At 37.1% G+C, this 25,795-nt stretch overlaps 1 protein-coding gene across 14 annotated transcripts in view; it reads right to left on the bottom strand.

Moving 5' to 3' along the window:
• Positions 1–24,305, bottom strand: part of si:ch211-285f17.1 (sickle tail protein homolog) — a 74,295-nt gene extending 49,990 nt beyond the window's left edge. For 6 of the 14 annotated variants that reach the window (XR_008357882.1, XM_053493755.1, XM_053493742.1 and 3 more), the window contains exons 1-3: positions 21,846–22,135; positions 5,436–5,522; positions 1,983–2,187 (exon numbers count right to left, since the gene is read on the bottom strand). Coding sequence is in view for 11 of the 14 variants with exons in the window: in XM_053493755.1 (XP_053349730.1) it covers positions 1,983–2,187; positions 5,436–5,522; positions 21,846–22,019 (466 nt within the window). In the remaining 3 variants the exon portion in view is untranslated. Of the gene's footprint in view, positions 1–1,354; positions 1,460–1,982; positions 2,188–5,394; positions 5,413–5,435; positions 5,523–15,405; positions 15,579–15,724; positions 15,981–21,845; positions 22,136–24,008 lie in introns of those variants that run through there. The other 8 variants (XM_053493747.1, XM_053493748.1, XM_053493749.1 and 5 more) reach the window with 8 other exon arrangements.
• Positions 24,306–25,795: the final 1,490 nt, after the last annotated feature.

Here is a 25,795-nt window from a genome sequence, read left to right as displayed (position 1 = left end):
TTTTTACAGAATACTGTAACTTCTATATCTAAATTTCTAACATTTCTTTTAAAGTATTCTCAAATACATATGAAATATGCTGGAAGTGTGATTGGCACTTTACCAGTGATCAACATACAGTATGCTTGTGAGTATAAAGAAAATCAGTGTTTCTAAAAATTTTGTAAAGCTTTCAAAAAAAAAAACACACACACACACACAGCATGCAGGGGAATCACCAGGGACCTCATGATAGTATCACAATACCCCGATTCAATATTACATTATTTTTGTACCACTTAATAACTTACTCATCCCACACAGATAATGTTCAGTGTGAATATTTTAGAGCACACCTGCAGGATTATATGGCAACATTTTACCATGTTAAAAGCAAACAGATATATGCATTTTTAATTTATTTAAAAAAAAAGAATCTATTTTGTCAGATAGATTGCGACTAGTCTAGGATGGTCCTTTAAGGCTACATTCAATTAACCTAATAAGAAAATAAACAATGAATATTAGACACAAAATAATTAGTAATTAGTTAATCATTTAGTAATTTATTTAGCATTTCCCATGTTCCCTGTGCTTTTATGATTTTTCCATCAACATTTTTAATGTTGTGATAAACATAAATAAGTGAAAAACTGCTGGACTAAGTTTCACAGTCGAATCTTAGTCTTTCGGACTTTACTGTATGTGCTACCTATAATGTGCATAAAAGCAGTCTTGTAAAAAAAAAAAAAAGGCAAATTCTGAAAGTCTCATAATCATTAATATTTTTTATTATAATTAAATCAATAATTTTCTTAAACAAAAATATTAATTATGTAAGAAATAACAAACCCTGATGTCAGAGATAAATTCCTTTAGCTTTTAAACTGTAGGCTGCAACCTGAGTGTGTTCCTGTATCTCTATAAATGAGAAACAACTGTTCAGCCGAATGGATACTCTGTCTGAAGAGACAGGCTAAGACAAAAGATTAACTCTAGATCCTATCACAAACGCATCTAAACTACAGCTTAAACTAATTAGAACACAAAGAGAATGTAGAAATGCCCTACAGCTTAGGAACTAATTTTTTTTTCCTTACTGCAGCTAAATAGTTTACAAGAAGTTCTTTTTTTAAAATGAAAGTTTTTAATATTTTTTCCTGACAAAACAAGAATGTTTTCCAACTGTAGTTAACTGAAGACAGCAATAAAGAATAGTAGAGCAAAATTTAAGCAAAACAAACCAAATGCTTCTGAGGTTTTTAAATCATCTAAAGCATGTTAAATTTACAAGCTAAAGGAGTCATGGCAGCATCGCTACAGTAAACATGAACCCGTCTTCATTTTCAGTGAATTGAGTGAAAAGCAAACTTACTCTGAATCTGCGCAGTACAGAAAACACATACCATCTATCTGTTTAAAGCTCTAAGATTCCACAATGTCTGTTCACCACAACGTTCTTTCACAAGCTGTATTTAGAGAAGAAATCTCTCCCCCATTTCCCTCCCTCTCTCTCCCTCTCTCTTTTTTTTCTCCCTCTGTCTCTTTCCAGCTGTTGTTCATTTAAAACAACCAATCAGTGCTTCTGGGCCAAATGTGTGCATATGTGAGTATGTGTGCGTGTAGAGTGAGGTAAAAGAATGGTAGGTGTGTTTGAGCACAGAGGGTTTGAAAAGAAGGTGAAATGTGTGTGTGTCTACCCACAATCTAGCTCTAGCCTGTATTACATGCCTGTGTGCGCATTAAGTAGAGCCTCTAATCTTACTGGCTGGATGGAAAGTACTTTAACACATTTGCATTCATTCTTATATTTTTTATAACATACACACAATCATTTTAAAGGAGACTTAAAAATAAAGACTCTGTTTTAAAGTCCTGCGCTTTTTTTTCAAAACATGTGCCCCTATAATTTTCCAGTACCTAACTGCAGTGACTGTGTCTTAAATCAAACTCCTAACGCCAGGTCACACAATTTGTTTGACTCTGTGTATGTATTTACGTACCTAATGAGCGGTCCTTGGTCTGGTTAGCAGAACGCACCACAGGTAGGCTGGCCCGAGTGCGGGAGCCACGGGTGAACGCAACCGGCCCTTCACACTCAGACATGATCTCAAAAGCATCCAGAGATGCCAACGAGCCGAGATCTGACTGATCACTGACCGCTGGTCCTAGACTTGAGCACAGCTCACTTCTCCTGGCGCTCCAGTTCTAAATGCAACAAAGACAGAGATCATTATCGCTGCACAATTAAAAATCTAAGTCTCAATATGAGCAATGCAAAAGCTTTAGGTTTATTACAGGTAATAGAGGGACAATCAGGAATTTATAGAGTGTGTCAATAAATTAAGTACAGTGGGACCTCGAATTGCGAGTAAAGCGGTTTGCTAATTTTTTAAATTAATTTTGACTTGGAAAAAAAAAAAGTCTTGGTATACGAGTACAGAGTATCATGTACAGTATCATGGATGCGCTTCTTGTTTTGACGCCGAGCATCACGTGATCACAACCGAGCCTACATTTTTTCTCTCTCTTGCGCTGCGGAATTGTGGGTAATCGTTTCCCCTGCGGGGTCTTAGTGCGCATCTCTTACTGGTACTGTATAATCAACATCCATGCACGCGTGTACTGTTTACAACACTGTGACCATGTGTGTCCGCATAAAACATATTTTATTTTGTGTCTGTATGCGTGTGTACACAGCGCGCGTTCAAAGCAAAAGCAAGTCTCATTAGAGAGGTTAAAAATCCATTTTCACCCTCTCTATCAGCTTGCTCTTTGTGTCTGTGTGCGCGCGCGTCATTGAACACCATGCCCCACACGCACACACGCGCATGCACACATACACACACACATACACACACACACACACACACACCCCTCCTACATTCGCCTTCACAGACACACACACACACACACACACACACACTCTTTCTTTCTGCTTTACACAGAAACACTGCTTTGTCGTGATTCTTTTTAAAGTGCAGGTTAAATTGTTTTATTTTTACTTTACAGCAGTGATTCCGTTAGTTTGTGGCTCAATCGAGTGTCATTATAGAGATTTCTTTTGTAATTTTTTCCGATAAAACAGTGTTTCCGTTGTGTGTGCACGTGTGTGTAAAAAGAGTGGAGGAAGAGTAAATGTGTAAGACGAAAAGGAGAAAGGGGAGGGGCTACTTACTTTAGTTTCACACGCGCACACACACACACACACACACACATACTGTACACAGCATCTGTGCGCACAAAGGGGAACACTTATCTGTCAGGATTTAGTTAAAGTGCAGGTTAATTTTTTTTTTTTTTTTTACTTTATATTTTGTGTTGATTATTTTTTTGTCTTTAGATTTTGGGGCTGTGAAAAGAATAATTTGAGTTTCCATTATTTCTTATGGTAAAAATTTGGTTTACGAGTGTTTTAAAACACGCTCGCTTCCAAAATGAATTATGTTCATTATCTAAGATCCCACTTTGATTATTTTATAATAATAATATTAATAATAATAATTTTGGGGTAAAAAATAAATATTGGCCAACATCAGATCAAGTTTAGATCAATCCATTGGAACACAAAATTGTATATTTAATAGCTTTAGAATTATCATGTCAAAATAATTGCAATGGTTTTTTTTTTAATTAAATGATGCAGCCCTAGAAATATTACAGTTTACCATTTATTGTTGTACTATAACCAGTGGGACAGACATCACTTCAGTCATCTAGTTCCTGCACTAGATACAGTCAAATCCATGAACAGTTCAACAATTTTGTCTCTGTACACCACCCAGATGGATTTAAAATCAAACAATTATGATGTGATTGGTCATATAGACATCCGGCTTTAATTCACAGGGTTTAACAAAATATTGTTACTTGAAAAAAATGATTATAAAGTCTGGTACCCCAGTCTGTGTGTTTTCTTTAGGCAGTAAAAAGCAGCTCAACTGGGTAGACGTCAGGTGATTTACTTGGCCAGTTTACTTGGACATTTCGCTGTATTGAGTTGCTTTTGTGTTACAATAGGTTTTGAGTCATTATTCATCTGCACTTAGTTTTGCAGCGAATGACTGAATCTGTGCAGGAAGCATATGGAGTATATACTTTACAATTTATTCTGCTGTTTCTATCAGCAGACACATCAACAATAAACACTAGTGACACAGTTCTACTGTCAGCCATACATGCCTATGCCATGATACTGCCTTCACCATGTTTCATAATGTAGTACGAATTGGATCATGAGCCCTTCCTTTCCTTCTTCATATTCCTCTCTTACCATCATTAAGGTACAGGTACAGCGAGGAAAATAAGTATTTAGTCAGCCACCAGTTGTGCAAGTTCTCCCACTGTAATTACAAGTACAGTATCAATACTGTATAAGAAATGTGAAGACTTTTTAAAGTAAGTAATTTACTTAATTTTATGGGTATGCCTAATCCGGCCTTCCAGTAGTTTGTAATTTAAGATAATCTTTCTGTATTAACATTTATGAAGACATCACTTAATTATTAAATTTGGCATGCCTACCAGGTTCCTGAACTTGGCCATATGTTGTGAAGGGGTTTTCTTCATCAAGGAAAGAATTCTGTGATAATCCACAGTTGTCTTCTTATGGTGTTACTGAGCTCGCCAGTGCATTCCTAAGAATGTACCATGATGTTGATTTGGCTACTGCTAATGTTTCTGCTAGCTCTCTGAAGGTGTCTCTTGCATATTGAGAGCTGCAAATTGTAAATTCAACACTCTAAATCACAGCCGGCACAACTATTCATCAAACTGCTTATTAGTCGATTGTCCAAATACTTTTGAGCCTGTCAAGATAGAGAGACAAAAATTGCTGTAATTTCTAAGCTGTTAACGCAATATTCTTTCTACACTTAAGCGACTTTTTAAATGATTAGTCTTTAGATCTTTTTGTGGTGTACAAAGGCAAACGATTTCTTGACTGTCCAAATACTTATAGACCTGACTATATATTATAAAACTATTTACAGTTGCATGAACAATCCATTCATCAGCCATAAAAATGAGTGCAACATCCAAACACAGAGCAAAGCAAGAGGTCTAAGCACAACCAACAAAAGTCGTCACTATTTCAACCAACAGAATTCATTATATTTTTTGCATTTAGTAAATTAATTGTGTGGCCTGTAAATGACATACAGTATCATATTAAAGCTCATTTTAAGTAGACATTTTATTTGACTTATTTGTATTTTGTTCATGGTCTCCTCAGGACTGCAGTTGAGAATCACTGATGTAAATCTTTTAAATAAGTCATTTTTTAAAATATTAATTGTGTGAAAACTGTTTTTGGTTATGACCTCAGATTTTCATGCACACAGCAAATACAATAACATGTGTTTCTGTCCTGTTACGAGTTGGGATGAATACAAAAAAGCATACATGCCCACATACACAAGGGTTAACTGGGCTTCACTGCCCCGCTGATTACTGACTCTGGGCTGATGAAGTGACCCAATTTTTAGCAGATATCTCTGAATGTTAAGTTCACACTGCAGCGAAGATAACATCCCCTGCAAATACTACAGATACAGGGAGACAAAGAAAGTGAAAAAAGAAAGAAGAAGGAAAGAGAGAGAGAACATTTGCTTTGCTAAAACAAAAAACGCAAACCTAACACGGAATGAACAAAGCATTTAATAATTAGAATTATTTACTGAGTTATTTATTAAATTAACTCATTATTTCAATCTGTTAAAAAAGTGTTGCCTGATTTCACCAATTGTTAACAGGAATGTGTTCATATAGTCAACACACACGTGAGCCCAGCCTCTCGCTCAGACACTTCACAAAGATGTTTTTAATATCAGCAGTGCTCTTACTTGGACCACAATAAGTACTAATAAGCAGGGTTGTACTGACAAGAGACGAGTTGCAAGACAACTAATTTAATGACCACCAAGACCTTGTATTACATAAAATAATTTAAATTAAATCTGTGTGTATTGGTGCATTATCATCCCGCCTTCAGGATACAATGTTTGAACCATTGGGTGCACATGGTCCTCCAGAATGGTTCGGTAGTTCTTGGCAGGGTTGCACCCATGTAGCACAAGTGACCATATATGTATTTATACTGTATATATACACACACACACACACACACGTACCGTGGAACTTCGGCATGCAAATCGCCTACATTATGAATTTTTGCCTTAAGTATTTACATTTTGCAAGGAATTTGCCTTGGCATATGAAGCATTTTCGAAATACGGATGAACACACCAAATGCTGACTAAGTTGCACATACATCCGGAAGAAGTTTAAAAGGTGTTTACATCAGTGTAAATCAGTGTAAAGCCAAGATAACATATAGCACAATGGGTTCCAAGAAAGTTAGCAAGGACAGTTTCAGTTGATAAAGTCGATAAAGATATATCCAAAGAATTATTTTCAACACTTTGTCCAAAAAATGAGGCGACTGCTCACTGATTTGTGTCAGGTTTTACTTCCTTTTTTTGTGGCATGATTGAAACTAAAGAAGTAAACAAAAACAAATCTTTGAATGGAGCGATTGCGTTCCTTGGAGACAGCAAGACTGACCAATCAAAAATACTGTTACATTTCATCAGCCAAAAACCAAATGACCTCGGAAGATAAGAGAGCTGTTTATGTTGTGTTACTGCCAGCTGTAACTCTTGTGGGAATGCGTTGCAGAGCACACACATGAATAAAAACAATGGGTTTTTACACAAATTTCTGCATGAATTATGCAGGATGCACATGAAAAATTATAACTGCAAGCTGTCAGCACTTGACTTGGTGACCATTTAAATGTTATGTACAGAGAGCTAACCTTTATCTGTCAATCTTCCGCTCCATACTCCAGTGCATTAAGTGGTGGTATTGGACCAACCGCATATAAATTTTAAGGAAAAGAAGCAGTACTCATGCATATAGCAAGTATTTGTGAAAAATAAAAGTGGTGAACGGTTATAAACTTAATAATAATAGTGATAAATTTAATGTTTGAAATCATTCCCAATCGAAAACAGCACCAAAAGATTAAATTCACCCACTCACTCATCTCTATACCGCTTTATCCTGTATTTGGGGTCGCAGGGTACACTCTGGACAGGGTGCCAATCCAGGGCACACACACACACACTATGGGCAATTTGGGAACGCCAATTAGCCTAACCTGCATATCTTTGGACTGTGGGTAAAACCGGAGTACCCAGAGGAAACCCAACAAGCAAGGGGAGAACATGCAAACTCCATGCATACAGAGACGAGAATCAAGCCTGGCCAGGAATCGAACCCCGAACCCTGGAGGTGCTAACCACTACACTACCGTGCCGCCTCAAAGATTCAACTGACTGAATAAAAATAATGAATATTGATTCAAATGATTAATCAATTAAATTGTACAGCTCTACTAGCACCCCTTAAATTAATGGTGATGAGCGGCTTCTAGTCTTAATATCATGCTTTTATATAAGATAAATTATCAACCAAGCTCCCTTGCTAAACAGTACAGTATGAATATCTCATACAGACAGCCTAAAGATCAAACTGATAAATCAAACACTTTACCTACCACGTTTAAGACTTTCAATTTCTTCTAATAGTTTGGCAATCAAGTTTCCATGAACGTTGGAAAACCATAATGACCTCAGTAAGAACTCGGATGCTCATATTCATTAGTTGCTTGTATGTTACTTTCTACATTACTATAATATTTGACTTTATAGTACATTTAGTAGTTAAAGAAGGTAAATTAAGTACAATAAAAGTATCCTGTGTCACCCAGATGAGAGCAGGGTCAGGGTCTTTTGACTCTGGTTCCTCTCATTAGGGAAAAATAAATGTAAAAGTTACACCCGGAACTTCTATATTTCCATTTAATCTTTTTGTGACCATGTCTAGTATTAAAAGCACTATACACGTAAATAAATGAATAGATTATTATCAGAATGAACATATATTTAAAAAAGTAAAAAGTCTCAAACCAATAGACATTATTCTGTCTATTCATTACATTTACTGGTACGAAGGTCTATCATACCTCACACAAGTTATACTAAGCTACATTAGCCTCAAAGTGTGCCTAAATTTAACAAACTGGTTATGAGAGAATGAGAGAAAATGTAATGAGAGAAAAATGTAAGTCGCTCTGGATAAGAGCGTCTGCCAAATGCCTAAATGTAAATGTAAATGTAAACAAACATAACTTGCTAAACAAGCATTAAAGTATCTTTAAAAATAGCAACTCCCACAACTTCAAAATATGAAGCTGAGTCACAGACAGTTGAAACAGAGCGATTCATGAGCTTCAATATCGAACAAATCCAGCTTTCAATGATCCCTTGTTTAGAAAACAGTCCAACGTATTTGGTGCACAACAAAAACAACTGTGGTGATAATAACTGTGGAACATCTCCTGCATAAATAATAGAGGGTAGCTATATGTGTATTTAAATTCCTACCATTTGGTACAGAATGTTTGATTTGATTAGCATTGTGATGTCATCTTTGTGAAATATACTGTATAATCAGTGATCATCAATAATCAGTGTTTCAGATTTAGCAAATTAATATGTCTATGTTAATTAATCTAAAGCTAATATTTATAAATACACAATAACTCATTTAAAGGTAGTGACCATGAAACGGCATCTTAAGACAAGAAACAAGAGCTGTCAGTGTGCAGTGATAATTTCGTGTTCGTTTTTGTTTACTTCCTCAGTTACCATCAAGCCGCCAAAAAAGAAACTGAAACCTGACACAAATCAGCGAACAATCATCTCAGTTTTAATGATAAAAATAATTCTTTGGATATTATTCATCACTAACTGAAACTGTCCTGGCTAACTTTAAACCTAACCTTGATAAATGTATTTTGATTGGGACTTTATGTGATAGACCAACACAAAGTGGCACATAATTGTTAAGTGCAGGAAAATGTTTCTAAATATCTGTAAATAAAATACCTTTACGTTTGTGGTTATAACGTGATAAAAAGCGCAAAACTTTTGTAAGGCACTGTACATACACACATACATTTATTTTATTTTTTTTACCAGAACACTGGACAGTTTAAAAAAGGGTTTTGCAGCCCCCCCTGGGAGTTCTGCGAGTTCCTGAGAGTTCATCCCTGATTCTCATGTCCACAATCTAGGACAAATATCCTTATTAAAAATTTTCAACTTTCAGCTAAATAAACACAAGTAAAAGAGACACCTAAAGCAGTCACAAGCAGTTTATCCTGGCAGGTTTGTCCAATGGCATTTAAACAATTAACAATTAAACAATGAATACAAGTTATATAGAGAACAAATACTTTTATTCAACTTAAAAGTCAGAAATATAGTTGCTTGAGACAATCAGACAAACATTAGTAAATTACAAAGCCCACAAAAATCTAATAAAAACAACAGTCTACCCAGGCTTCACAGCTCTACAACACATCATACTTAACTGGGCATCACTGGACCATTTAAAATGAACCATGCAGGTTATTCATACAGCCAAACATAATACTAATTTAGACCTCTGGCCACCAGGATGCGTACATGACCCCAAAATAACACTTATATCAATTCTAACATGTCACACACTATTACTAAATTTGTAGAAACAACAAAACACTCAAACACAGAAACAAAAGAAGTAGAATGGTACAAATGGGTGTTTACATGACCGTACTTCACATTCGTAAAAAAAATAAAAAATAAATAAACAGAGGCAGACGTCACTCTATGTTTTAACTTCCATGACGTCATAGCGTGTTTAATAACTAATTAAAATAGAGATGTTAATGATCCTTAATTGATTTACTGCTAATTTAACCAATTACATTTACATTTACATTTAGGCATTTGGCAGACGCTCTTATCCAGAGCGACTTACATTTTTATCTCTTTACACATCTGAGCCGTTGAGGGTTAAGGGCCTTGCTCAAGGGCCCAATAGTGGCAACTGGGATCTTCCGACCCATAGTTCAATGCCTTAACCACTGAGCTACCCCTATACTTAGCTATATATACATATATAGCTACCCCTATACAGTACTTTATTATTCAAAAAAGTTTGTTTGGCCTAATATTTCTCTATAGCTCACTTCTGTTATATTTTATACCACAGGAAGGTACACCTGCAGTGCATAATACTGTAATTAATACTTTAAAAATATTGTATTTTTTGCCACCTCAATTCTGGATGAGGACAGGGAAACGTGTAGTAATCACAGAACCTATGGCTCAGATCATATCATGGTTTTTCAGCCATGGATCAGATCATTTTTCAGATCTGCAAAAAAGGAGACAAATGTAATTTTGGTTTCTTTTTATTACTTGTGGAATTTTTTTGTCACTTTTGTCCATGGTCTTAAATGAAAACAACATTCAAGCTGTCCAATTTCTAAAAAAAATCTTTTTCATTACTTTAAATGAAGTGGGCGCAGACTGTGTTTAACTATTGTAAAAAAGTAGAAGGTACTGATGTTGTTAAAGGTTTTATTGCTCAAGCTAATATAACCAGTATAATTCTAATAATCTAACGCTTTTGCTCTGTTTTCAGACTCTCTTTATAACAGCTAAAATCGATGCATTAGAGGTGTAACTGCCTGTCTCTGTTCAGGTAGTAGTCTATTTTTTTTTTTTCATTGTGGGTGTCTTTTTGTCAGACAACCTGAAATTTTGTTGAAGACCCACTACATTGAATGTCACAATAAGGCTGAGCTATTATATTACAGTTACCTCAGATATACACCAGAATAAAGCCAAAGATTTGTTTCTCCTGACACTAGAGGGGGGACAGACTAACCTTGAACCTGGAAGCCTGGGAAAAGTGGTTGCCACTTGTACATTAACATTATAAAGCACTAACGTGAAGCAAGTAATGTATTTTACATTCTTAAATAATGTCATATGTCTGACTGTGCAATTTTGAGTGATCAGTTTTGCCAAATTGGCCTAATTTCAATAACTTAGCCGTAAAAATGCTTGGTAGGTTTTCTCCAGGTACTACAGTTTCCTCTCACAGTCCTGGTATTGTCAAATTTCCCAAAGAGTGTGTGTGAGTGTGTGAGCTTGTGTGTCCTGTGATGAACTGCCACCCCATCCAGGGAGTCCCCCACCTTGTGTCCCAAGTCCCCTGGGATAAGCTCCAGGCCTTACGTGGCCATATACAGGACAAGCGCTATAGATGGTGAGTGAGAGATTGTTTAAAATATTTCGACTCCATAAATTTTTCCCCTAAAAATATTTGCATCCTGTTACCATTATTAATAAATCATTAATTGATTATTAATTGTTAACATTTTCAACCAAGGGCAAAATGTACACAAAACTGGACATGCAGTAAATAACTAACTTATATATTAATTAGAATACAATAGTAGGTAAAGAACACAACATTTTACTCATCTTTATAGAGTATCTTAGATTTGTTGCACTCATGACTCATAAATGCAAGTTGAGACACAACCCCATGATCACCAATTCCAGGCACTGACAGTATACTTACAGTGAAGTATGTTCAGAAAAAGTTAGGAATATTTTCTAAAAATGATAAAAAAAAAAAAAATCACTAATCTGTTTAGTTTATTATTAATTCTCTTGAACCTTTAATCTGAAAATGTATTTGAAAAGCACAGTGAAAAGATTTCCAAATTGTTCCCCTGGACAACTCAATTGTAAGTTTTGTCTAAACTGTAGACTGTAAAATTTAAAGTGACTTTAAATTTGAACACCCAGAGACAAGGTTTGTGTGTGTTTGATTACAATGTTTTATAGTAGGTTGAAGTAAATTAAATCTATGGCTCCATTTTTTTAGCCTGGGTGCCAATAACCCACAATACAATGTATTAAAAAAAGAAAATACAGTGGGGCAAAAAAGTATTTAGTCAGTCACCAATTGTGCAAGTTCTTTCACTTAAAAAGATGAGAGAGGCCTGTAATTTCCATCATACTGTAGGTATACCTCAACTATCTCAGAGACAAAGTAAGAAAAAAAAATCCAGAAAATCACATTTTAGGACTTTTAATGAATTCATTTACAAATTGTGGTGAAAAATAAGGAGTTTGGTCAATAACAAAATTTCACCTCAATACTTTGTTATATCCCCTTTGTTGGCAATGACGGAGGTCAAACGTTTTCACACACTGTTGCTGTTATTATGGCCCATTCCTGCATTAAAATCTCCTGTAGAGCAGTGATGTTTTGGGGCTGTCGCTGGGCAACACGGACTGTTAACTCCCTCCAAAGATTTTCTCCTGGACCTTGAAATGCTTCTTACAAAGCCACTCCTTCATTGCCCGGACGGTGCGTTTGGGATCATTGTCATGCTGAAAGATCCAGCCACGTTTCATCTTCAATGCCCTTGTTGATGGAAGGAGATTTTCCCCATAAAATCTCACGATACATGGCCCCATTCATTCTTTCCTTTACATGGATCAGTCGTCCTGGTCGCTTTGCAGAAAAACAGCCCCAAAGCTTGATGTTTCCACCCCCATGCTTTACATTAGGTATGGTATTCTTTGGATGCTCAGGATTCTTTCCCCTCCATACACGAAGTTCTATTTTGGTTTTATCTGACCATATGACATTCTCCCAATCCTCTTCTGGATCATCCAAATGCTCTCTAGCAAACTTCAGACGGGCCTGGACATGTACTGGCTTAAGCAGGGGGACACGTCTGGCACTGCAGGATTTAACTTCCTGGCGGCGCAGTGTGTTACTGATGGTAGCCTTTGTTACTTTTGTCCCGGCTCTCTGCAGGTCATTCACTAACAAAAACCCCTGGGATTATTGCTCACAGTTCTTGTGATCATTTTGACCCCACTGGGTGAGATCTTGCGTGGAGCCCCAAATCGAAAGAGATTATCAGTGGTCTTGTATGTCTTCCATTTTTTAAAATAATTGCTCCCACAGTTGATTTCTTCACACCAAGCTGCTTTACCTATTGCAGATTCAGTCTTCCCAGCCTGGTGTAGGTCTACAATTTAGTTTCTGGTGTCCTTTGACAGCTCTTTGGACTTGGCCATAGTGGAGTTTGGAGTGTGACTGTTTGAGGTTGTGGACAGGTGTCTTCTATACTTATAACAAGTTAATACAGGTAACAAGTGGAGGCAGAAGAAATTTTGCTTGTTTTTAGGTAACCAAATACTTACTTTACCAAGGAATTTACCAATTCATTCATAAAAAATCCTACAATGTGATTTTCTTAATTTTTTTTTTTTACTTATTTTGTCTCTCATAGTTGAGGTATACCTATGATGAAAATTATCTTTTTAAGTGGGAGAACTTGCACAATTGGTGGCTGACTAAATACTTTCTTGCACCACTGTATTTGCCAAAGCCATGAACACAAGGAAATTAATTAAACATCTGAACGTGAGTGGAATTTGTTTAAAAGCAGAAAGACTGCAAGAAGTGATTACAGCCATCTTCCGCTCATCATTCATCATCTGTGTGCTCCAGGCATTCCAGTTTACAATGACAAAATCCCCTGTTAATAACACACTCCAATAAAAACCAGATCAGTACCTTCCCATTCAACAGTGATTGAAAAAATAACCTGTGGCCACATCATCAAAAAACTGAATCATTTTCAAAACAATTCAGTATAGAATATTTTATTCTAACATCAGACATCCTGACTGTTAGGTTTATGTATAATAATGAGAGAAAGTTGCTTGCTTTAAGTGTCCTTTAAGTTATGAATAGTTAGCTCATGAAAAGCAAAATTACACTTTTGTAGCTTTTCCTGCAGATCCAAAAATTATCCAATCCATGACTCAAAAACCCCATGATTCACGCCAAGCTATGTTTTTTGATCCATTGAACCCTATTTTCTAAATTTAACATTACCATATTAGTGGTGCGGCTGGTGACTTGGGACAAACTGGGACCCCTAATGTATGTAACCTTAAACATGGCTAAACCAAAAGCTGAACTCATTTAGTAGTTCAGGAGGTACCGTCGTCATCTGGTAATATAAGAGTTGCTAAATTGATTCTAGCATTTATACATTTTTATTTAGTGATTAGACACATTGTGATATTTTATTTGCTTTTATTCTATGACACTACGTACTGTCTGATTTATGTAAAGCTTATTTCTTTTTGAAGCAATACAAACTAGTATTTAATAAACACTGAAATGTCCTCTTGCAACCATTTTATTCCTTTTGAAGGGTTTGTTAGCTAGTTCCCCCAGTTGTGTTAAGTTATGTGTTGGTGGAGCAAAATAACTGGTTAAACAAACAAACCAATCTTAATCTGTTAAAAAATGCTGAATATCAACATGACCGTAATTTGCTTTTGAATAAATTTACTCAATTAATTTCAGGAATTGTTTTACCCCTACTCTGAATATTAACTTCATCTACATCTTTAATCTAAAAGTGCCACATTTTTATTTGCTTTTATTTTGTGGATTCTTATGCCTTCGTGCCAACATGACATAACATTGAACACGCATTGTTGTGATTGGTGATCACTGTGTCTAGAAAAATTATAGACTTTGCACCATATTGGTAAAATTCAGATGAATGCATGAGGGAGTTAGTGAGGACATTTGTAACACACACCACTTCATTCGGGTAATGAACCTATAAAAAAATGAAATTTGCTAGCAACTGCATACAAAAGCATGGTGATGTATATTTCCTTCAAGATCTTTTCATACTAATAGTTGTTGGCAAATAGACAAAAAGATCCATAAAAACCTGAGTAGGATTATCATATCTAGGGTAGCATAAATTAATTTAACTATCAAAAAATGTGCAGGAAAATCCATTTTAAATGAACGCATCTCACAACCCAGTGGCACACCAGAGCTGAGGAGTTTACGGGGAGAGAAGTTTACAGGGCTGAGGAGTTTCAAGTGCTGGGGAGTTTAAGGAGCTGAGGAGTTTATGGACAGGCTGCAGACTCTGCAAGCTAGACGAGACGGTGCCATTAGCAGTTAATCAACTACCTGAAATAACCAGGAAAATGCATTTTAAATTGAAGCATCTCACCACCTTGTGGCACACCGTAGCAGGAAAATTTACAGGGATAAGGGGTGTACGGAGGTGAGGGGTGAGTTACTAAGGGGTGTACGGAGGTGAGGGGTGAGTTACTAAGGGATGTACGGGGGTGAGGGGTGAGTTACTAAGGGGTGTACAGGGGTGAGGGGTGAGTTACTAAGGGGTGTACAGGGGTGAGGGGTGAGTAACTAAGGGAGGTACAGGGGTGAGGGGTGAGTTACTAAGGGAGGTACAGGGGTGTAGGGTGAGTTACTAAGGGAGGTACAGGGGTGAGGGGTGAGTAACTAAGGGAGGTACAGGGGTGAGGGGTGAGTTACTAAGGGGTGTACGAAGGTGAGAAGTAGAAAAATCTGAGGAGATTACAGTGAGTGTAAGGAGATGAGGAGCGTATGGTCGGCCCCAGGCCGCAGACTCCGCAGGTTACTCACAGTGTGTGTTAAATGAACAGCCCGGACGGGGGTACTCCGACACATTCCTCAGCGCCGAGCTGTACGACGTTTTAGCTGAAGGCTCGCTGAATCTTTAGCAACAAGTTGCATGGTTACAGGCAATCCTGGGCTGTTTCTCATGTGTGCGTGTGGTTGTTTTCGGTTTGGTGAATCTGCTCTCCCACGACGTTTTAAAAACACCGGCTCTCGGGTTACTTTATCAACAATAGCCAGAAAAAACCTTAAATATCCGCCTGTTGTCTGAGGCAAAGCCCAGGCAGCGCATTTAACAGACGTCAAAGGAAACTTTTCACTGTACCTTTTCTCTTCTCCTTGGCAGTAATTCCTGAGATGATCCTCCCTCAGAACGAACGTGAACTTTTCTGTCCCGCTGCAGACCCGTGTGTTGAGTAATGCGCCATGCCGTCAGTCGCACTCCTGTTCCCGGAAAACTCGCGAGGGAAGCGCGCGCATGTGTGCACAGTCACCTACCACAAGCTGGGACTGGCCCGCAGCGCGCGATCCCTCTCACTCCCTCCCGTAGTACAGAAAGTACAGGAATGCACGCGATCGACCTGTTGGTGGCGATATATAACGGAGTGTGTTTGCACCAATTTGCAGTTTGTGCAAAACCTTGGGGTTCAAAATACTAGAATTCCGTTCGTAAAGAATTATCTAAAAAATTTGAAATTTGTGAACATTTGTTTCTAATTTACTTCTCAAGATATTAGAAGTTTACTTTTCTGTCCCTCTTGTGCAGATCTTTAAGATAAGATAAAATAAGATAGGTCTTTATTAATCCCGAGGTAAATTGTTTCTCCAGTGGCTGCATATTTATAAAGATACAAATACAATGGGATAAGGAACGTGTGAATGTGTTTATGTGCTCTGTGATGGATTTGCACCTTGTCCAGAGTGTACCTCGTGCCCTACTGTAAGTCTCCTGGGATAGGCTCCAGGCCCCCCACGACCCTGTACACAGGATAAGGCGGTAAAGAAAAGGAGTGAGTGATGTATATTAAAATCAAGATTTTACACCTTAAAATGGACTTATAAGAATTTCATGTGAAATTCAAAGGGTAAGTAAATTATTTCAGTTTAATTAATTCAGTAGTATTTAAAAAATTACCGATTCAACAGTGATAAAATGTCAAAATGTGTTTTTTAAAGGCTAATATCTTTCAAATAATTATGATGCCAATTTGCTTCCATACACAGACAGATGAGAAGTGATTTGAAAATGTTGGGGGGGGGGAATTCCTTTCTTCATCCTGGTATCTCCCTTGTTTGTTTGTTTTTCACGTATTTCCTTTGTAGGTTTAGCGATTTCACTCAATGGGTGGGAGAGAGCCCTGGGTGTCTATGCAGCTCTTACTGATAAGCAATGCTTTTTTATTCTTTGATTGAACACACAAGTAACCACCTTGATACAGAAAAGTGTAACCGGAAATCAATCTAGCAAGTCCAGATCCTGTCCGGTGTGTTATTCAAGGTACACTACCTGTCAAAAGTTTGGACATACCTTCCAATACCATGATCTTTCCTGATTTTTTTTTTTTTACATTGAAAATCAATGCTGAAGGTGTCCAAAATATGCAATAATCTCCTTTGAACAGCTGCTATTGAGGTGTTCTCTGCTACTCTGTAAAGACTTCATAACAACTCTAATCCCAGCTGCTGTTAGTGATTTCTAAGGTTGAACATCTCCTCTGCAGCAGAGGTAAGTTTTGGTCTTGCTTCTGCCTGGGATGGTCTTTATGAGAGCCAGTTTTATCATGGCCACTGGTTCAATGCTTTGCAAGGTTTGCCACCTTCTTCCAGTTTGTCCAAAATTTCAGTGTGGTCATTTTTGTTTGATTCTTGACATTCAGGTTGATGCCTTCTATATTGGAGTGTGGACTCCTCTCTCTTTTTATTTTTTATGAAACCAGGACTGGTATTTTTGCCTTTTGCTTGTGTTTTTGATTATTTAAGTTGTTTAACACATCCAGAAATAAATTAAACTAAGTAAATTAAAGCTTTAATTTAAACTTTAAAGTCTTAAATTCATCTTTTGATCTCAAACCCAAGTTCTGCCATGAGTAAATATCATTCTGTAAATTAATTTGTAGGTGTATTCAGAGAAAACAAGCTCTGGCAACAGTACTGGCACTGTGAGGTGAAAGAAAAAAATGTAGGACATGCAGGACATCCTGGTCACCCCGGACACACCCTGACTTAGACACAGAGAGAGAGAGAGAGAGAGAGCGAGAGAGAGAGAGAGAGAGAGACACTCTCACACACATCCTGGGGAAATGCAAACAGCATTCCACTGATCCAGTGTGTGGAAGAGAGTGTGGTCACTACTGTGCATAAGAAAGCAAAGTGTGCATGTGTGGGGTATGGGTCAGCGTAAACTGACAGTATGATCCCCGTAGAAAGCTGCAACAATCTTACTTTTTCTTGAAAATAAAATGTAATGACTAAGGTCATACCTAATTACATAAATGTAAACCACTTTCCTTCCATTCTGCACAGACATTGGAAATAGGTTTGAGCAATGGCTAACATCAATGTTTTTGTACATGGCTATACTAGTTTGGTCTGTCACTACCAGAATTGGAAGTTTATTATCTACAGTCTGTGTCCAAAGATAGTATGTTCTTCCTGTAAGTGTGTAAGTTAACCTGTAAGTTACAAGAAGATTGGGTTCCTCAGTAAGGTATCTTTCAGCAATGACCACTGCCATGAAATCATAAGTCATTGCAACCAATTATTGTTGAACAGAGTTGGACTTCAGCTATGGCTGTAACATGAACAAATGGTTGAATTAATTGTTGAGATATATCAATACAAATGAGACCTGCTAGGTTTTAAATTCAGGCTGCATTAAAAAATCAAATTAACCTGATTATCACTGCCTGGCCAAAAGGTGGGTTAGAGTTAGGGTTGTTGGGGCCCACTACTGCCAGGCTTCCACTGTTGAGCCCTTGAGCAAGGCCCTTAATCCTATCTGCTCTAGGACCATTGTACAGTATTCTGGCTGACCTTGCACAAAAGTAGAGCAGCATTTGCAGTGCCTGGTGCTAAAACAACTCAAAATAAAAGTTACTGAATCATAACTGGATTTAGGACTGTTAAATATTAGATCTCTCGCATCTAAAGCAGTTATTGTTAATGAAATTATAACGGATCAGGAGTTTGATATACTCTGTTTAACAGAAACCTGGATTAACCAGGATGAGTATGTAGCTTTAAATTACGCTAGTCCTCCTGGATACAGCTACATACACCAGCCTTGGCTAACTGGTAGAGGAGGAGGCGTCGCAATTATTTACAATGATAATATGTCTATCGTACAAGAACACGGACACAAATTTAATGCATTTGAAGTTCTCTATAGTAACATAACAAGTGTAGCTATGAATATTAAGTCAGCTCAGTCGATCCCGCTAATCATCATTTACAGACCTCCAGGGCCATACTCTGAATTTCTTAGTGAATTTGCAGATTTCCTCTCAAACCTTGTTGTTTCAGTAGACAAAGCATTAATTGCTGGAGGTTTTAATATTCATTTTAGGAATCCAGAAGCCAAATTAACTAGAAATAAGACCACTGCAGAAATCTTCACAATAACATTGTGCAATAGTGAGGACTTCATGAACTTTTTCAATAATAAAATTGTAAATATCAGGCATAAAATTGAGGCTTTGAAACCGGACAAACATAATTGATGCAGATGTTAAACTAATTATGTCAGATCAGAACCTAGAATACTTTACTCCCCTTGAAGAGAATGATCTAATTTCACTCTTCTCTTCTGCAAATTCATCAACCTGTATATTAGAACCTATACCGACACATTTTTTTAAACAGATAGTATCAGCAATAACAGAACCCCTGTTATGAATAATTAATTCCTCACAGCATTGGGTATCCAATCTTTTAAATTAGCAGTTATTAAATCGATAATTAAGAAACCTGACTTCGACCCCTGTCAACTGTCCAATTACAGGCCAATATTAAACCTCTTCTTTACCTCTAAGACTCTGGAAAAGATAGTAGCGGAGCAGCTATGCTCATATTTACATAGAAATTGCATACAGGAACTGTATCAGTCAGGATTTAGGTCTCATTACAGCACAGATACAGCATTCGTTAAAGTAGTAAACGACCTTCTATTGGCCTCTGATAAGGGTTGTGTAACTATGCTTGTATTACTCAACCTCAGTGCAGCTTTTGACACCATTGATCATAGTATTCTTCTTCACAGATTAGAAAATGTAGTAGGAATTAAGGGTACAGCCCTCTCCTGGCTCAGATCCTATTTGACCGATCGTTATCAGTATGTAGACTTAAATGGTGAATATTCTGCATGCTCTCTAGTGGAGTTTGGTGTTCCACAAGGTTCAGTTTTAGGCCAACTGCTTTTTTCCCTTTACATGCTTCTTCTGGGCAACATCCATAAATATTGTATTAGTTTTCATTGTTATGCTAACAACACACAGTTATATGTCTCAGCAAAACCAGATAAGAAAAACCAGCTTACTAAAGTTGAGAAATGTGTTCAGGACATAAGACATTGGATGCTAATTAAATTCCTTCTGCTTTATCCTGATAAGACAGATGTTCTTGTCATAGGACCGCATACAGCTAGAAGTAAGATTTTATATCACACTGTAACTTTAAATGGCCTTTCTGTTCCACCAAGTGCAACAGTAAAAGACCTTGGTGTGATTATAGATTCCAGCCTTTCATTTAAAGCTCATGTAGATAATATTATCAGGATAGCATTCTTTCACCTCAGAAATATTGCCAAGATAAGAAATATATTGTCCCTAAACAATGCAAAAAAACTAGTTCATGCATGTATCACCTCTAGGTGCCTTACGATCGCCACACCTACTTTGATCAAAGGATGCAGGCTGCTTGTCAGTACCACGTACTGTATTATGAAAACTACAGCTGGCGGCAGAGCTATTTCTTACAAACCCCGAAGTTATGGAATAGCCTTCAAAATAGTGTTCAGGACTCAGACACAGTCTCAGTGTTTAAGTCCAAGCTGAAAACCTATTTATTTAATCAAGCATGTTTATAAATAAACTTGTCTTGGGTAAAGGAGCAGACTTGGGGGACTCTTAGACATAGAGGGAAGCTGGTGCCGCTAACCTAACGGCTCGCGGAGCTGCGGTGGTCGGGGTCCCCGGAGGAATGTGCGACGAGCTTGCTCTTCCTGCTTGTCACACTCCAATTCCGGATATCGGGAAGTGAAGCGACTCCCGTAGCTTTGCCCAGTCCTTCAGGTTTGTTAACGGTTTAGTGCCTGGTTGCTCTACTTCTCAGGAAGCCCACATGTCTGTGTTTCCTTCTGTCTCTCCCTTTTAGTTATCCAGTCACATTTAGTCCTGGCAGAGTCCTTGCTTGCACTCTGCACTAAATATACATTTGGCTAACTGTTATTTCTCTCTCTTTCTGTCTTAAGCTGTTAAGCTGCACATGGCACTCATTTGAGGATAATAGCTCTCACAGTGGTTCGATGGAGTTCCAAAGCCTTAGAAAAGGCTTGATAACCCTTTCTAGACAGATACATGTCAATTACTTTGTTTCTCATCTATTCTTAAATTTCTTTAAATTATGTTGCTTTTTGAGATATTTTAACATGATCCACTTTGTCAGATTTTTTTTTAATTAAGTGATTTCTTTACTCAACAGACTGGCAGTCATTAGGACTGGGTGTGACAAGTAAAATGTAAAACTTTAATTGTGAGAAAAAACACAGTTCATTCTTTGAAAGGGGCAATTATTTTTTCACATATGGCCAGTCAGGTTTAAACAGCTTTTCCCCTTGTTTGATAATCTGAATCATTAATTGCAAAAAATATGCAAAATATAGCCATTAAGTATTCAGTATACTGTTGTAGTTTAAATTTAAAAGTGCAAAAAAGTAAATCATTGACAGTTCATTAGAAAGGGCCTGATGCAGATGACAAATTATAAATAGTATTGTTATCCATAATTTACAGATAAACAGTAATTTTAAAGACAAGCGGATTGACGTAGAGGCAGTTCATTTGTGCCTATTAAAGGTCATACTGTATACAGTACAGTAATTAAATAACAGATTCTTAAAACTACTATCACCTCCACTACTGTGTGGTATTCACCCCAAACACACAACATATCACACAATCAAACTCAAAAGAACCCGTAAGCAATACTTTAAGTATTTTCCAAGCAACCACTGAAATTAATTTCTGGCCAAATCACTGTCATGTATTAATGTAAAGTTTAGAGGTAGATCTCATCCTACTTGTTTTGATTTCCCAACACCAGCAGGGTTCAAACATATGGAATCTTACTGAGACACTATAGAGATACATTATCTAGTATACAGCCATGATACAAGAAAAGAAATATGCTGTTGGGTGGTGTGTGTATGTGTGTTTGTTCTGGCCTCTGACCTGCTCTCGAAGTCTCTCCTGGTGGCCCATGATGACTGAGGCATGGTGAGGGTACTTCTGCTTTAGGTACTCCAGGAAGGCTTCTCTTTTCTTATCTATGTCTGATGGCTGCATGGCCAGAATCTCTTGTGAGCTCCTTGCCCCTCCCACTATGGGGTAAAATGGCAAAGCCATGTGGCTTAATTTGCAGTGCCCAGACTTGTTGTCATGCAACAGAGTGCCACCCAAGGCCTCCTTGTTGTGGTCGTCAGGGACCCTAAGTGATGTCACATTCCGATTTTCCTTTAACTCTATATAAAAATATATATAGAGAAAGATAAAGAAATTATAAAAAAAAAAAAAAATACTGTTTAATGGCACATCAATGTTTAATGTTCTCTGACTGTAATAAATTTATATTTGCATACTACTGATATCTATATCCAGTCAGGTTCATAAATATTTGTAGATTGACAAAATTATTTTTATTTTATGTGTATGTTGCAGTGCATTGTAATTGAAATCAAACAATAAATCATTTTGGTATGATTGGGCTTTAATTTCTAATTTTTACATCCAAATTGGGTGAACAGTGTTGTAAGAAGCACTTTTTATACAATTGCTTGTTATCCTAGATGAGAGGAATCAAATCTTTTCCAGTAAGGGTCAGTGTGTGCTGGCTTTATTCCAACCACACAGATGCCACACCTCAATGGAAAGATAAAAAAAACTAATTAAACTGGTGGAATCAGTTCTGCCTCGTTCTGGTATACATTCCTGAACCCACACCAGCCCTTTCTGGACAAGTTTTGACACTACATTATTGTCCTAGATCAATGCTTTCAAATCCTTGCCCTAGAAGACCCTGTACTGCCTGTACTGCACACTTTCATGTTTGCCCTGCCCTCAGTGCACCTGATTGAACGAATCAGCTCATTTACAGCCTTTTTGAATATAAGTGGGTGTCATGGAGCAGGGAAAACAGTAAAATCTGCAGAGCAGTGGTTTTTCCAGAACCAGGGTTGAGAACCACTGTCCCAGATACCCTGCCAAGCTTTTGTTCCAGCTTGTCTTAACGGTATTTTGCCTACAGGAAGTAAAATGCATGCCCATTTGGGTTTAGATCAGATTAATGATTCGTATGTTGCAGGACAGTTCACTTCTCTGCCTCAAAAAAGTAAGTATGTGTTATTCTTCATTCATCAAATGTTTGTGTTTTTCATTGTTGTGATTAACAGTTTGGGTAGGCCACAGGGGATTTTTAGGATTCTCTTAAATTAGGAAATATCTGTTAAGGTTTGTAATAATTTGACCTGTTCACCTACTGTATACTGTATATCATGCTGTGTGAACCACTGTTTTTTTATACATAATTCTTAATTTATATATATATATATATATATATATATATATATATATATATATATATATATATATATATATACAGACACTACCGTTCAAAAGTTTTAGATTACTTGCAAATTCGTTTTTGTTTTGTGATTTATTTTCTACATTCTACAACAATACTGGGGATTTCAAAACTATAAAATAACACATATGGAATAAGGTAATTACATAACAACAAAAGCAACAGTTATTTGTTATTTTAAGACACAGAGGTCAGCTTTTCTTTCTATATATATACATGCTTCAGATAGTTTCCACATTAAAACACACATTGCATTCAAAAAACCTATATAAACTAAACAAATAAAAAAAAATGAGGTTGAATGTTTTAAAGGTTCTAAAACTTTTTTTTTGCTGTATGTATATTACAGATTTGCTTATACCAATACCAGTAGCATCTTCTAAAACTGCACTCATACTACTCATACTTTTCCGATATTATCCAAATTCATGACATTTTTCCAATATTACTTGTGACACAAGGGGATCCCACAGAATATTTGCTTTAATGTTTTGAGTTTTAATGTTATAAGTGATGAGTGTTTTATATAAATATCCAATACAGTGCCTTGAAAAAGTATTTATACTTTTTAAATATAAAAATTTAATTTCCACATTTTGTCACGTTACAACCACAAATGTAAATATATGTTATTGAAATATTATTTGATAGACTAACACACACTAACGCAAGTGCCACATACCTATCACAAATTATTAATGGTTTTCACATTTTTTTTTTTTTTTTTACAAATAATGATCGGCATTTTTACTCACCTAATTTGTTATTGTAGTCCACCTGATAAATACAGCTGATTTGTTAAAGAACGTTAAAGAACAAACAGCATCATGAAGTGCAAAGAATACACCAGACAGGTCAGGAATAAAGTTGTGGAAAAGGTTCAAGGAGGATTAGGTTCTTAAAAAAATTACCAATCTTTGAACATTCACGGAGCACTGTTCAATCCATAATCCGAAAAAGGAAAGAGTCCAACCTACCAAGACATGGCCGTCAACCTAAATTGGTCGACAGGCCGGGCAAGGAAATCCATTGTTAAAAAAAGCCATAGGAAGTCCTGTTTGCAGTTTGTGACCAGACATGTGGACGACACAGCAAATCTGTGGAAGAAGGTGCTCAGGTCAGATTTAGACCAAAATTTAACTTTTTAAATGCAAAATGCTAAGTGTGGCGGAAAACCTAACACTGTGCATGGGAGTGGCAGCATCATGTTGTGGATATGATTTTTTTTTTCGGTAGGGACAGAGAAGCTGGGCGGAGTTAATAGGAAGATAGATGTAGTCAAATACAGAGGATTTATAGAAGAAATACAAATGCACACCACATTTTTAGATATCTATTTGTATAGATATAGATTATGGGCCACTTTGTATTGGTCTATCACATAAAATTCCAATAAAATACATTTACGTTTGTGGTTGTAACGTGACAAAAAGTGTGGAAAAGTACAAGGGGTATAAATTATTTTGCACAGGTTGTATACATAGCTCTAGACCCTTGGGGAATGATTCCACAAAACCTTTTTTCTCCCGGTGCCATATACCAACCCTAACCCTTGGGGGGTGATGTGGTATTTGGCACCGGCAGGTTAGCAGCAAGTCCTTTGTCTGTGGGTTATGGGGTGGGGCCATGGACCAGACTTGTTTGTCTGGTGCATTCCATGGATGCTCGATCAGATTAAGATATAGGGAGTTAGGGGCTGCGTCAACACCCTTGGACTCTTTGCCTGCTAAAATCCATACACAGCATGCTGTGATGCACTGGGTGTTCTGATATACGTCTATCATCTCCAGGATTTTTTTTTTGTAGCTCTTTGTGCTACAGTACATTGTCTTTTCTGTGGGATCAGACCACATAAGCCTGGCTTTGGTCCCCACAGGCATAGATGAGTTTTAGTTGCCATGATCCTATCTCTAGTTTACTAACATATAATTGACAGTCATTCTTGACAGTCAATTCCTGGCAGTAGTGTTGGTAATGTGGCTGATCATTCTACGGTCCATGATCTTAGTCCATGGACATGGTCCATTATTTTGTCCTCTCTGGTAGAGGAAGTGACATTCTGGTTGAATTTTGGAAGGTAACATATTGAAATAAATGACATCTTTAGCAACAATAAAAGCTCCTTTCAGGTGTGGAGACTGTTGCTTGCTGAGTGCTGCTTTCAGTTCTTTTATAGCTACAGTTCAGCATTAACATCTAAAGGAATGTAAGCTGTAGACATTGGCTATCACTTAATTAGCTTTGATTTTAGTATGCAGTGTGGTGGCCCATGTGTAAAAATGATTTACTTGTGGGCACTATGTTGGCACAGAAAAGTGTTTATCCTTAGGGGTTGAGGATTGTTAAAAGCGCTTTAATTTAAGATTAAATCCCATAGACAGTACAACAGTGAAACAAAATGATGGTCATCTTATTTTCCCCCCAAACATTAAATTCAGTTGGGAACCTGGATGCTAATGCCAAAGGAAAGATTTACACTGAGTTTCTTGACCTAAAAGAAGGGTAAAACAAGGTCAACTCTCCTGGGTTACAACCTCAAAGC

This window comes from Clarias gariepinus, chromosome 4, assembly GCF_024256425.1.
Source record: "Clarias gariepinus isolate MV-2021 ecotype Netherlands chromosome 4, CGAR_prim_01v2, whole genome shotgun sequence".
Taxonomy (NCBI): Eukaryota; Metazoa; Chordata; class Actinopteri; order Siluriformes; family Clariidae; genus Clarias; species Clarias gariepinus.
The sequence above is the reverse complement of the archived record's forward strand: the minus strand, read 5'-3'. Positions and strand labels throughout refer to the sequence as shown.